Consider the following 15,244-nt stretch of genomic DNA (forward strand, 5'->3'; position numbering starts at 1 on the left):
TTTTTTTTTTTTCCAGAGAGATTTTTGCTACAGGTTGCTTGGGCTCACTGGAGAGACAGAGACAGAAGGCGAGACATCACCTCCTGGGGGGATGACCACATTGCACTTCTTTCTCCTCCATTCTCCTCTCTGGATTTTGGGCACTCACGCACATGTACCCAGCACGTTTGAAGCTGCCAGGTCTAGGACTCAAACCACAGTCGACTGTGGGAGTCCAGCGATGTAACCATTACGCCATCTGCTGGTCCCTCCCATTTTTCTCAATAGCCGAACTCCTACCTGCCTTCCTGGTCTTCTCTCAGCACTCTGCCTGCTACACTGCAGTTGCTCTGGACTACTCTCCTTCCCTCAGACCCGACTACCTCAGAGCGTCTGCAGTATGTTAACTCTCACTCAGGCTTCAGACCTACTTCCTCAGGGAAACCTTTCTTACCTCTGTATTAGGATATAGGTTTGACCACGCTAACAGACATCCAAATCAACAGTGGTTGAAACAGCACAGGGCTTTGAGCCAGCAGGTGGCATGGTGGTTAAGGTGCTAGACTGCCATGTGGCTGCCTGAGGTTCAAGTCCTAGACTTGATGGCTTGCTTTTTCACTTTCTCTCTCTCTCTATGGTGAGTGCAAATACCTATATCAAACTTAAAAGAAATATAATAATAAAGTAAATAAATAAATACACTGGATAGGGCTTTCATTTTCTCTGATGTAAAAGTCCTGGCTGGTGTGGTGGCTCTGTCACACAAAGAGGTCTGTGCTCATGCTGTCTTGTCCCATCATCTGTCACATTCCTTCATCTCTAGGTCTTCCTCTACAAGTCCAAAGGGTCTGGACTCCCCATCCACATTCCTACGATCAGAAAAGGCAGAAAAAGAGAGGGAAAGGACCACCACTTATTTTTTAGGACAAAACCCACCAGTTATACATGTTGCTGCATCGTGAAGCCTGTAAGCCAGAGCCTAGTCACCACAACATCCAGCTACACAATTTTATTTTAGGTAATAAGTGTGCGCAGTTAATAGTGAGGGTTCCATTTCTATAAAGGAGGAGGGAAAAGTGGCTATTTGGGGACAAGTGGCAATTTGCGCCACACCTCTCAGTCCAAATAAGAGTTGGCCGTTAGTTTCCACAGCATCTTGAATCTTCTTTCATGGGAGTTAATGCAGTATGACTATATCCTTGTTTACTTATTTCTAAAATATGTGTTTTACCTTCCTATAAATATCATGACACAGGGATCATATTGTGGTCAGGCCTGCTGTCTGATACTGAGTTACTGTTCTGTAAATGTTGATTTATTGGTAAGATTAAACTGGGTAGTTTAGTTTAAGTGTGATCCAAAGATGAAACACAATTATTTTCAGCCTGACCCCAATTATTTCAAACAAGGCTGTGGACAGATAGCTTCACTCAAATGTGCATCAATAAGTCCTGATACCTCTGTCCTTGATTTGAATCCCTGAAATAGCCACTTAACCTCACCACTGCTAAAACCATTGCCACCACTACAACTCTAATCCAAGCCCTGTCCATCCTTGCCATAAAAGCAGGAGGTCTTTCTTTCTTTCCCTTTCTTTCTTTCTTTCTTTCTTTCTTTCTTTCTTTCTTTCTTTCTTTCTCTCTTTCTTTCTCTCTTTCTTTCTCTCTTTCTTTCTCTCTTTTAGAGAGATTTTTGCTATAGGGCACATGCATTTGCCAGAGAGAGACAGAGAGACAGAAAGCAAGAAATCATCACCCAGGGGGGATGACCTCACCACAATCCCTTCTCCATTCTCCTCTCAGGGTTTTGGGCATGCATACACATGTGCCCAGCACAAGTTTTAAGCTGCCAAGCCCAGGATGTGAACTGCAGTCAACTACGTCAGAGTCCAGTGATGTAACCATTATGCCATCTGCTGGTCCCAGCAGGTGGTCTTTCTTTAACATGTGGATCCCATCACTGTCTCTTCTACTCCTACCCTGTATCTTCAGTGGATTTTGCTTTTTCCTCCCCATGAGATCCAAAGTCCACCTTACCTATTCCACTTGGTCCATATTTACGCTTCTCTTCTGAGGACACTGCAGGGCCCTTTCTGATTCTCAAACGTTTCTGCTTGCTGCTGTTGTAATTTTTTTTTTTTTTTTTTTGGAGAGGTTTTTGCTGTAGGGCATGTGTGCTCACCAGAAAGACAGAGACAGAGAGACAGAAAGCGAGAAATCACTCCCCAGGGGGGATGGCCACGCCTCAATCCCTTCTCCTCCATTCTCCTCTCAGGATCTTGGGCATGGACGCACATGCGCAGGCGTGAGTTTAAGCCACACTCGAACCACGGTCCACTACACGTGAGTACAACGACATAGCCATTACGCCAACTGCTGGTCCCGCTGCTGTTGTTAATTTATGACTCAATTAAAATGTCACTTCCTCAGAGAAGTCTCCCTGGAGAAGTAACTAACTCTTGGTATTCAAATCACTGTCTACCAGGGCTGGCAGGTGGTTTGGTGGTTAAGGGGGTCGGATTCCAACATGGCCGCCCATGGTTCGAGTCCTGGACCTGGCAGCTTGCTTTTTCACTTTCTAAATAACTCCATCCCTCTCTGGTGAAATTCAAATAAATAAATAAATAAAGTTAAGTAAAATAATTATTTAAAAACAAAACAAATCACTATCTGTACATCACCTCATAGCATTTATTAGTGCCTGAAGTTCCCCCTCACCCCAATAAGTAATACAGACCTAATTTCTGTAAGGGAGATTCCTGGTTCCGGGATTCAGCATCACTGCCTAAGAACAATGTAGAAATCTATTAATAAAGTTGTTTTGTTTTAAGGAATTATTTATTAAATTTCATTTTTAAAAATTATTATTTTTTAATTTGCTATGGGGCACATGTGCTCGTGAGAGAGAGAGAGTGAGAAAGTGAGAAGGCAAGCTGCCAGGTCCAGGACTCAAGTTATGGTTGGCTATGTGGGAGTCCAGTGTCTTAACCACCACATTTAGTGCTGGGCCCACTAAAATATTCTTTGAAAATGTGACAATCTGTGTCCCAGAGCCTAGAATCATGGTGGAGACATGCTAGGAGCTGTGTAGAGCTCTGGCCACAGGATTGCCTGCTTGCTTCCAGTGACATTTTTCTTCAGCTTTTTAATCCCTACCCCAGTTACTTCTTTGTGTGTGGCAAAAGGATTTGACTTTAGCACAAAATGCCGAGTTTTACTTACCACTCAGCAACTTACCAGATTCTTGGAGCCCCTAAATTGAAAGGTTTATCAATCACAGTTAAACTATAGAAGCAGAACTAGTAGAAGATATGTATTAGGAGACTTAATGCAAAAGAATTGGCTTGGGAACGGTCAATGCTGGCAAGGCAAGTCTGAATCCATAGTGCAAGCCTAAGAGGAAGACAGGCAACAGGTCAGGCAGGCTGAAAGTTGTCACAAGCTAAAGCCGTGTCTACAGGTGGAATTTCTTCCTCTGGGAAGCCTCAGATCGCTCTCTCACCAAGGCCCTTTTTGGAATTACTGAATCAGACCCAACCTGATTCAAATTATTATTATTATTTTAATTTGTGATAGGGCACATGCACTCACTAGAGAGAGACAGAGAGAGAGGGAAAGTGAGAAAGCAAGCCGCCAGATCTGAGACATGGGCCGCTGTCATCCGTGTGGGAGTCCAGTGCCTTAACTACCATGCCACCTGCTGGCCCCAGTCTCCCTTTCTTAAAGTCAGATGATGATGAACTTTATCATCTCTCTCAAATGCCTTCACAGTAACACCTAGATTAGGGTTTGTAAATAACTAGAGACTACGCTTTCACCAAGTTGACACAAAACTGGCCATTGCAGAAAGTTGTCTTCTAATTTCTGTGTGAGGTACATTTTGAATAACTTCAGGAATAGACAGCAGCCACCCTATCCGTTTCTCCATACCCCAGATCTCTCTAGCTAATACCTTGACAGCAGCAATAAGTAGAAATGATTTCATATGTGTGACTGGTTCGCTCTGATTTGGTTACTTAATACAAAGCGATCATTTTGAGCCAGATTTTCCTAAAATGTCTCATACATTTGTAATATTCCAGAAATGTGTTCAGTAGTAACTCATAAGTAATGGCTCCCAGAGTTAATACATTTCTACATGAAACAATAATCTCTGTTGACTGTTACCAACTACCATATAATATTTAGTAAGTAAATAATGGGTGGGTCTACTGCTATACATGAGACGGTAATCCATATTTCAGGCAGATTTATTTAGCAGTTCTTCAGCAGCATTTATATTGAGGCCTTTGGGATGTATAATGTGCTTTCTTCCTCCCCCAATGTAAGAAGTAACTAATGTCTATTTATAAAAACAGTGTTTGAATAATAAAGAAGTAAAGAAGAAAATCATTCTAACCTACCTTAGAACTAATTACTATTACCATGAATGTTTTTGTGCACATTATTTCATGTGTGTTTATACATATATAACCTATAAAATCATATTTTCCATCCAATTATGAATCCTACTTTTTACTTAACATTTTGTGATGAAATAATCTGTGTAGTTATTTGTATGTTATTCATTTCATATAACTATATTTTAATCAATTCTTTTAACCCTTCTCTCATTGCTGGATATTTACATTGTTTTCAGTTATTTGCAATTAGAAAGAATGCCAGGATGGGTCTAGCTCTATGGCTGGTGGTTAATGCAACCGGATACCACATGGCCACCTGCGGTTGGAGTCCCAGACCTAGCAGCTTGAGAAACAACATATACATGCACATCCAAACTCCTGAAAGGAGGGAGAGATTGAGGAGAAGGATCACGGCGTGACCATCCCTCAAGGGAGATGCTTTCTCGTCTCCCATTCTGTCTCTTGGTCTTTGACAAGCACACATGCCCTCTAACGCACACACACACAAACATACACAAGCCAAGATGAATATTTTTACGTTAATCTTTGTGCACATTAATGAGCATGGCCTTAGTATCTATTGTTAGAAGTGAAATGACAGAAGGATAAAGTGTATAAAACTTTTTTCTTTTTTTAATTGCCAGAGTGCATGTGCTCTCACCAGTGAGAGAGTGAGAGAAAGCACTCCCCATTAGATTGTGATCCTGCCAAAATCCTTTTCATCCATTTCTTCATCCCATCACAATTTTGGGCATACATGCACATATACGTGACATGTTTTTTCAAGCCACCCAGGCTGAGATATACACTGTCATTGGCCATATGGGATCCAGCTCCCAATGCACAGTACTTAAAACCACTATGCAACAGGGCTGGCCCTATAATGCTTTTGCTACATACTAACAAACTGTTTTCCAAATTGTCTGAAATTTTTGGAAGATTATCTCGTGATACTTGTCAACATTTATAAAATATCGCTTGAGAAGTAGAAGAGTTGATATAATTATTTCCTGAAATGCTTATGAGCTACTTAGTGTATTTGTCCTGAAATGGAAATAACTATTTATTTCCTTAAAATATAAGCTATCCATTTCTCTATTTGTCATTGATACAACCCAGAATTTGCACCACTTCTCTTCTCCTAGCCGTAAATGTTTGGCATAGGACACTTGACTTTCATTAATGGCTTTTCATCTGCCTTCCCAAGTGCTATCAACTGCTAACATGTTCTGTTGGCCTTATCAGTGACAGGGGTCCTCAGAAGAACAAGCCCATTAGTGCTAAGTCATTGTGTGGAAGAGATAGGTCTCTTCAGCAGACAGTTGATTACCTTCGCCTTGTGCTCACCCCCATCCAGCATTGCTTAAGAAGAGCCTTTGAGATCTAATTAAGATCTGTTTCCTTGCTCTGTCACAGTGCTCTTTAAGGACTGCCAGACCATAATGAAGGTTCTTTTACTGAAAGATGCTAAGGGGGATGACTGTGGCCAGGATCCGTATATCAGGGTAAGTGGCCTAAGGCTTCGGTCCCATAAAGCATAGAGCTTTCTTACTAAGGAAGTCAGAGGGGTGGAGCTAGCAAGGGAGGGTCTGCAAAAACTCGAGGAATTGACACAGAATCCATTGTTAATGTGATACTGCAGCCCTTTCCCTATTTTCAAAACAGCTCTAGCCAATCCAGAACTAATATTCTTTCATTTGCAGGAATTAGGATTATATGGACTTGAAGCCACTTTAATCCCTGTTTTATCATTTGAGTTTTTGTCTCTTCCCAGTTTCTCTGAGAAGGTAAGTACTGTCCTGTCTGAACACCATGTTAGTGTTTGATTTCTGTAGAATTCTTGCCAGTCTGAGCCAGAGGCGCTGTTCTAGTACTCCCTCATTTTACTATCCGACTTTCAAACGAGGGCTGCAGACCTTGCCTGGCTCTAAGAGACTGCTACTGTGGTGATCCTCACACTGAGCCTCTACCAGCTTCTTGAGAAAGCCACCCAGACGCAGAGATCGGAGCCCAGGAGAGCACTAGACCTGAATTTCTCCCAGAACTCTTTCACGTTCATCCTCTTACTTAATCCAACCCTTGCTTCAACCCTTGCAAAGTAGGCCAGGCAAGTATGAGGTTAAGGTTAGGTTTAGGGTTAGAGATTCAGGCTGTGGTTTAGGCAATTTAGCTGAGGCTTCAACAAATAAAGAGTCAGGGCTGGGACTCAAAGCCAAGACTTCTGCCTACAATTTCAGTTCTGTTGCTAGGTACAGGGCTGACAGGTATTGTAGGAAGCAAGCCCAGTGAAGTCCTCCAGATGTTTCAGATGAAAGATTCAGTACCCAGACAACTTCCATCAGTGTGCACCCAGTCACCACCAGTGAGTGGAACCCCTTCCGAGCATCTTTCCTGGAGCTTCCTCCTGTACACATGGCTGAGAGGCCCAGCGGTGGCTTCTTGAGACTGGTGTGCCAGCTCTACTTACTGGGCCTTGCAGCCTCCATCGACACCAGGAATTCACCACTTGTGCTCTGCACATCAAAATCCTACCCAGCGCTTTATAGAAAGCCTTTCTGTTTTCTCCTTCTGGGTTAGACTGAATATTGGATTATTCATTCTGTAATTTCTTAAACATTGATTTAGTATCTGTTATGATCTTGTGCACTGGATTTGCATGCTAACAAAGCCATCAGAAGGGCCCAAGTTGGTGGGATCTTCTCCCATAACCAGCTTTAAAATGAAACAAAGGCAGTCATATTTGAGCTTATTTGTAGGTCACAGAGGTGATAAGAATACTGGCACCTCCACCGGAGCTGGCATGCTCCATGGTGGGTTTCCCAGACTGTGGAAAGCTCAACTTACACAGTGAATGCAGGAGGGACTTGGGAAGGAAGCATCGAGGCATGTGCCTGAGTTCTGGGTCCGCCACTCACCTCGGACTAGTTTCTTAGCTTCTCTGAGCCTCAGATCTTTTATCTGTTCATGAAAATAATCCCACCCCTCTCACGGGGTGCCTTCACCACTTCAGTGAAGTCAGATGTATAAAACAGCCCAGTGGCTGGCTGAATAAATGTTCAGTAGATTATGTCATCATTATTACCTTTGAAAATCAGGACTTCAGTGTGTATATCACCTCCTGAGTGTTCTAGTTTTATTACTGATACAGGTCAAATCTCCCCTCCTACCTGCACCCCACCCCAGCCCCAGGCTGAGTCAGGCTCCCCCTTTCTGCTACAATTATACTTCCCATGTTGCTCCTGTCTGTCTCTCCCCTGAACTGTGAATTTCTTGAGGGAAGTGCTATAAATATTGAATCTACCTGTATATCCTAAAAGACTTAGAATAGTTTCAGTTACAGAGTAAGCACTCATGTTGGGTAGATGGGCAAATGGTGGAGAGCTGGAAGGAAAGGGTTGGTTTTCTTACTGCTTTGTGAAGCGTTTGGATTCTGAGTCAGAGCTCCACAGGAGACATTGAACTTAGTCATCAACTAAAATGCCTCTGTTGCTTTTTGGTGTGCAGCTGTCTCATCCTGAATGTTATGGGGGACTCATTTTTACCAGCCCCAGAGCAGTGGAAGCCATGGAGTTGTGTTTGGAAAAGCACAATAAAACTGAAGGTAAGGATGGATTTGCTGTGAATTCCACTGGACTTTTATTTATTCTTACTTCTCCCATTGGGATCCTATTGGGTCGTTGGGAAAGTCACGATGTATTTTCTATGTTTCTCTATGCAAAAATACATCATGACTTTTCTGACAATCCAGTAGGTTCCAAAAATAGTTGTACTCCTGACAGAAGAGGGTGCTTAGTAGTGCCAGGTCACAGATTCTTCCTGGGGAAATAGGAAACAAGGCTACCTCCTAAATTCCCAGACAGATAACGACTAAGGGGAAGTCTGTCTGCTGTCTTTTAAATGTCCACCTGCTGGACATTTCTGTCTCCCCATAGAATATATCAGGCACTCATTTCTTTGGGGGTATAAATACCACTTTCCTCAAAGTGGTGAGATGAGAAAATGAACAACGTATAACAAAACGGTCAGTGCCATCCCAGGTACTTAGCAATGCAGGCATCTCTTTGACCCTCTTCCTATCTCCTTCCTTCGCATGAAAACAGTGGCACTGCAAATGGCACTGCCTATTGATAGACTCTCTGATTTCAGACTGCACAACTACCTTCTTAATAAGTGTGATACTAGCTTTCACCCTAACATTTATAGAGTGCCTATTTTTTTTTGGGGGGGGGAGAGGTTTTCTCTATAGTGCTCGTGCGTTCGCCTGACAGAGAGAGACATAGAGACAGAAAGCGAGAAATCACCCCCCAGGGGGGATGGTCATGCCGCAATCCCTTCTCCTCCATTCTCCTCTCAGGATCTTGGGCACGCACGCACACGTTCCCGGTGTGAGTTTTAAGCCACCGGGTCCGGGACACAAACCGTGGTCGACTACATGGGAGTCCAGCGACATAGCCATTACGCTAACTGCTGGTTCCCTATAGAGTGCCTAGTGATTACTAGCCTCTGAGTTAAATACTTCACATTCCTTATGTCATTAACTCCAGACAAAAATCCAGGGGCGTACAGTACCTTGCTCTCATTTTGCAGATGAGAAAACTGAGGATTGGCAAGAAAGCAGTTGTGCAGGCCACAGAATTAGTCAGTTCAGAGCTGGGTTTGAAACCCCGGCTGACCAGCTCCACAGTTATACCAAGTGGAGGCAGGGAGAGTGACTACTGCCAAGTGAGGCAGGCCTGGATTCAAACAGCTGTTCTGACCTCGGTGAGTTCCTTAACATCTCTGATTCTCAGTTTCCCTACCTTTAAAGTGGTCATAATAAGACCCACATCATGGGAATATTACTTTTTTTTTTTTTAATCACAAGAGGGAACATGTACTCACTACAGAGAAAGAAAGAGGGAGAAAGAGAGAGAAAGCACTCCCCAGTGGGGTATGATCATGCCACAATCTTTTTCTTGCATTTCTACTTCCCCTCAGGATTTGGGCATGCACATACACACATGCCTGGCATGTTTTTCAAGTGATCAGGGCAAGGATTCAAATCACAGTTGGCCCTGTAGGATCCAACTATGTGGGAGTCCAGTGCTTCAACTGCCACACTACTTGCTGGCCCCTTGGTTATTGTTTAAAAGGGAATTTCCCTTGGAAGTATGGAGGGTAGAATAATACTGTTGAATTTAGGAGAAAGTCATGCTCATAATCAGATTTCAGGAAGGAGAACGATTATTTTCTTGTCTTTTAAAAATATATTGAATGTTCATTGGGCTTGTGATATATTTTAATTGCAATCTGTTTTCTCTTTGTATTTGTTAATACATACTTAAAGATTTTTCTTTGTTGTAAAATGATAATATTCTGTGTTAAATTGTGTTTGTTAATGAAATTGAAATTTATTATTTCTTCTTTTTGGAGAGATTTTTGCTATAGGGTGCATGTGCTCACCAGAAAAACGGAGAGAGAGACAGAGAGACTGAAAGTGAGAAATCACTCCCCAGAGGGGATGGCCATACCTCAATCCCTCCTGCTCCATTCTCCTCTTGGGATCTTGGGCATGCATGCACACCTGCCCAGCATGAGTTTAAGCCACCGGGTCTGGGACTCAAACCGCAGTCGATTACATGGGAGTCCAGCAACATAGCCATTACGCCAACTGCTGGTACTGAAATTTATTACTTCTACTTTGACCTAGTGGATAAATGAGCTCTCTCATCTGAGATTACAATCCATTGACTGTTTTTATATTTGTATCCCAAATAAGACCAGTCGTATTGCTTTATTAAACATTTAAATTATTTTGTTTAAATGACCAGTGACTTTGTCTTTAAAAGTCTAGATATTTTAAATTTAATTTCACTACATAAATTAATTCGAGTTATGTTTGTTTTATGATACATATTAAAAATGCTTTTTATGCCACCTGTGAAAATGAGTTAATATTTCAAGTATGGCTTACTGGAACATTTACCAAAGTGATTTTTAAATATTCACCTACAGAACATAAGCAATATGAAAATAAAATTTCAGTTTGAGATGCTATTCTTTACATTTGGTTATTAATAGATTGCTTTGCTTACAAGTTTCTTATGATGAACAAGCAACCTCGGGCAGCAGTGCAAATGACTGGTTTGGTATTTGCAACTCATGTATAATTTCATGTTTTACAGTCTGGGAAAAGTGTCTGAAAGGAAAATGGAATGCTAAGCCAGTGTACGTGGTTGGAAATGCTACTGCTTCTCTAGGTAAGGGATCTAGATAAAAATAAAGCACCAAAAAAATTCCTCAACCTTTTTCATTAAAAAAAAACCCTCCAATTCAGTTTAAATATGTTATTTTTTGCTCATGAAATTTACAAAAAGTAACTAATTAGTTAAATATATAATGTTGCTGATAAAATGATGCAGTAAAACAAATATATTCAAATATTGCTAGATGCCACTAAAAATCAGTTAACCTCTTTCGAGGAATATTTGGTGTGTATGTCTTCGAAAGCTTTATTAAAATGTATGTGCCTGGGCTGGCAGGTGGCATGGTGGTTACAGACACTGGACTCCCATGCGGTCAATGGCGGTTCGAGTCCCAGGCCTGGTGACTTGCTCTCTCTCTCTCTCTCTGGTAAAAACTGAAAAATAATGATAATAAATAAGTAATTCTTTTTAAAAAAGAAAAAAAGTATGTACCCTCCAGCCCACTAATCTTATTGTGAATGTGCTTCATGCTATAGAATTACGCACTTAAGAAATAGTTAAAATGGTACATTTTATGTTAGGGTTCTTTTTTCCCATCCTCCTTTTCTTTCTTTTTTCTTTGTCAGAGGGCAATAGAGAGGAGAGAGGGAAAGCACTGCAGTCCCTTCTCCATTTCTCCCACCTGTCAGGATTTGGAGTATGCATGCACATGTGCCTGATGTGTCTTTCAAGCTACTGGGACCAGAATTCAGACTGTGGTTAGTCATATGGAATGCATCTCTCCTTAGCCACTAGGCCATGGGACCAGCATATAAATAGTATATATATGTAAATATATAAAATTTATATTAAAATTATGTTATTATATATATTGAATAATTGGAAAAGTCATGACATGTTTTTCTATGCAAAAACATGTATTGATATATAGTATGTTAAAGTTATATTTTTTAGTACAATTTAAAAAAAAAATGTAAAGGCCAGTCCCATAGCCTAGTGGTTAAAGGCCTAGAAAACATACCAGGCATCGGTGCATGTGTGCCCCCAATCCTGGTGGGATGAAGAAATGGAGGAAAAGATGTTGTGGCATGACCCTGCCCCATTGGTGGGTGCGCTCTCTCTCTCTGTGTCTCTCTTGCAAGCACATATACCCTATGTCAATTTAAAAAATTTTTAAGAATTATTTAACTTTATTTATCCACTTATTTATTTATTTCAATTTGACCAGAGAGGAAGTGAGAGGGAGAGAGAGAAGGGAAGAGAAAGAGAAAAAGTGAGAAAGTAAGCCTCCAGGTCCAGTCCTCGAACTGCAGTCTGCCATGTAGGAGTCCAATACCCTTAACCACTACACCACCTGCCAACCCCTAAAAAACATGGTTTTTTGTTTGTTTGTTTTTTTCCAAAAAGCATATCTTCCAAAGAATGAAATGAGATTGAGGTCGAAACCATTTGGGAGTTGCTAGGTTAATCAAAAGATGATGCCTACCTCTTTGGCGGAGTATAACATTTGTCACACGCTCAACAAATTGGCAAGGGAGAGAGAATCAGTGGCTTGGTTGCTAAAAGAACAACCTCCGCTCTCTCACATATCTCCCCCAAAATAAGTATTCATTCACCTGTACTTTTCTTTACTATTTCTTTTTTCTAAATAAAAAAAAGAATGAAAATAATATAGATAATTTCTGACTTATATGCCAAAAAATCAAATATTAAATATACAACATATCTGTAAATTTTTCTATTTGGATTTTTATACTCCAAATTCAGACTTTCACATAGCTGGTAAACACTTGGCATTATCACATAGCCTTCACTTTGATTTTAACAGTATCACTGTACATTTTGCTTTCACTATCCTGGCAAATGAGAAGAAAAAGGAAAGGACAAATCTCTACCTTGAGACTTAGAACAGCTTAGCACAGGCAGCAGAGCTTTTGTTGGTTTCGGGCTGGTCACTGTTTACTCAAGAAAGAGCATGTTCTAAGTGCTAGAAATGTGTTATTAAAGGAGAGATGAAATTAGGAACTTTGCAACATTTTTTTTTTGTTTTTTACTTTTTGCTATAGGGCATGTGTGGTCATTGGAGACAGACAGAGAGAGAGAGAGTGAGAGTAAGAGAGAAAGAGGGAAAGTGAGAAAACACTGCCCAGGGTGGGTGGTTATGCTGCAATCCTTTCTCCTCCATTCTCCTCTCAGAATTTTGGGCTTGTATAAACATATACACACACTCAGCCTGTTTTTCAATCTCCCAGGTCCAGGACTCAAACTGTACAGTTGGCTATGTGGGATCTAGTCACCTTAATTTCCACACCACCTGGCGCCATGGCCCAACTTTGCAACTTTTAAAAATCTCTTTGGCAGAAAACTGTATTTTCCCTTAACATGAAGGTCATTCAGAGACAATCAGTCACCCAGCTTTGACCATTCTATTTTACTTCACCTTTTCAAATGTGATGTGCAGTGATGTGTTTTTTTAAAAAACTCCTTGAGGTTTCTATTTGTCTGGATTCATAGTAAGAGACTATAGAGAGTTAGAGAAAGTTCAGCATCAACAGCTAGGAGACTAGGCTTAATGTATTAGTCATTCTTTTCTACATAGCAAATTATTCTAAAACTTAGTAGCAAGAAAAAAATACAAGTGTTTATTTATTTTATTTTTTAGATTTTTGCTGTAAGGTGTGTGCGCTCACAGAAGAGAGACAGTGAGAGAGAAAGTGAGAATTTACCCTCTAGAGGGATAGCTATGACACAGTCCCTTCTCTTCCATTCTCCTCTCTGGATTTTGGGCATGTACTCACATTTGCCTGTAGTATTTTTCAAGCTTCTGGGTCCAGGACTTGAACCACAGAGTCAACCATGTGGGATCCAACACCTTGACCACCATGCCATCTGGTGACCCCAAAACAAGTGTTTATTATTGCACCATTTTTACAGATCTGAAATCTGCACATGACTTAGTTGGGTTCTCAGGCTCAGGTCTGCCACTAGGCTACAATCAAGTTAATGGCCAGGGCTACAGACATCAATACTTGACTTGGGAAGAGTCTGCTCTCCACTCATGTGGCTGTTGTAGGCCTAAGAAGATTTGCTTGCCAGATCATTCACGGGGACTCTTTAACAGGCTATCTAAGAGAAGGCAGCTGGCTTCCTCTATTGAATGACAGTCCAAGAGAGAGCAAAACAGAGTACCCACAACACAAGGCACCGGTTTTTTTTTTAATAATCTAATCTCAAAAGTGGCATCTCACCATTACTCTCATCTTTTTGTTTGAATTGTGTCAAGTCTGGCCTACACTCTGGAGGGGATGCTACAGGGACACAAATCCTTGGATAAGGCAGCTGGATCCCACATGGCTGACTATGTGGCTTGTCCCAGAGCATGGGACAAACACTCAAGCATGGCCAATTCCATGTTTATGGATTACAGTGTGGTCAGAGGGACTCTCTCTTTTTCTCCACCAAGTACATGCACCCTGTAGCAAATATTTTTTTTTAATTTAAAAATGTGAAATATAAAAAAGAGAAAAGAAAAAGAAAAGGAAGACTAAAAACAGGGTCCAATGAGCAATAAGGGATCTGATGCAGAAGCTGAGGGAGAAAAGATGTCTGTATTTCTTCATAAATATCGGAAGCTGACTTATAATTTTGCAGATGTTATAGATTACTGTTAGATGGGAGAAAGTACAAATTGTATAACTTTGTACTTGGTTTGCATAAAATCTCTCGAGAACATAATTTTGGTTGGATAATTTATCATTTTGTACTAAAGAGGTGGAGGTGATTGGCTTATGGCCTGATATACTGCAACTCAGCCAGTCCCCTTGGGGGAAAGCTTTCTATTTGGCCACTCAATGTGAGGTACCTGCTTACCCTATCTGATTACAAGTTGGTACTTGAGAGTCATTTAGTGGCCACTGTTGCTTGGCCTTACAAACCCTGACCAGTGACCCCATAGAAGATAGCTTAACAATGAACAACTCAAGACACAGAAGCACTCTTTATAAGACATCTTCATGATAAGATATATATATATTTGCACTGTTTAAACAAATTATCATCTATAGTTATTAGTATACTTAATAACACATTGTATTTTTGAATCCCTGTTATACACCAGGCCCTATGCTATATGTTTTATGTATATGGTTTTTCATTTTCAGATAGAAGAGCTTGGTAAGTCCATTTTCCTGATTCAAAATAAAACAGCTGATCCTGGGAGAGAGGATGTGGTTACTTAGAAAGTGGTACAGCCGTTGTTTAAGTCCTTCATTCCTTTATTCCAAAATCACCAAGTCCCACTGCGTAGATGGTGTTTTACTACATAGAGATGTTTTATTATTTTTTAGTATGTATCTTTTTATTTTCATTGCCATAAACTCTGGGAAGACTTTACAGAAATCATCTTATCTATAACCTCGTTAATGTCTTCAAATCTCATTTCTTGATTCTTATTGATTTGCTTTTGTACTAAGGATTTTATTTTGCCTTGAGATTTATCAAGTGATATGTTTCCAACATAGACATCAGATGGCAGAGGAGCCCACCTCAGGTTTACACAAGCCCAGAGAACTGAATCCACTATGGCCATGTCTTAACCTCTCAAATGTGAGAGTTAGTCCAACACAGGTTTATCTTGATCAGATTGGTTTATTTAACACAGTTTTGGGTCATTTGGAAT

At 40.8% G+C, this 15,244-nt stretch overlaps 1 protein-coding gene across 3 annotated transcripts in view; it reads left to right on the forward strand.

Moving 5' to 3' along the window:
* Window positions 1–15,244, forward strand: part of UROS (uroporphyrinogen III synthase) — a 37,832-nt gene that overhangs the window by 7,479 nt on the left and 15,109 nt on the right. The window contains exons 1-5 of one of the 3 annotated variants that reach the window (XM_006143898.1): window positions 2,301–2,321; window positions 5,798–5,886; window positions 6,085–6,168; window positions 7,886–7,982; window positions 10,546–10,620. In XM_006143898.1, coding sequence (XP_006143960.1) covers window positions 5,824–5,886; window positions 6,085–6,168; window positions 7,886–7,982; window positions 10,546–10,620 — 319 coding nt within the window. In that variant the 5' untranslated portion in view covers window positions 2,301–2,321; window positions 5,798–5,823. Of the gene's footprint in view, window positions 1–2,300; window positions 2,322–5,797; window positions 5,887–6,084; window positions 6,169–7,885; window positions 7,983–10,545; window positions 10,621–15,244 lie in introns of those variants that run through there. The other 2 variants (XM_006143899.1, XM_006143900.1) reach the window with 2 other exon arrangements.

The sequence above is a fragment of the Tupaia chinensis genome, unplaced genomic scaffold, assembly GCF_000334495.1.
Source record: "Tupaia chinensis unplaced genomic scaffold, TupChi_1.0 Scaffold000113_1, whole genome shotgun sequence".
NCBI classification, from domain to species: domain Eukaryota; kingdom Metazoa; phylum Chordata; class Mammalia; order Scandentia; family Tupaiidae; genus Tupaia; species Tupaia belangeri.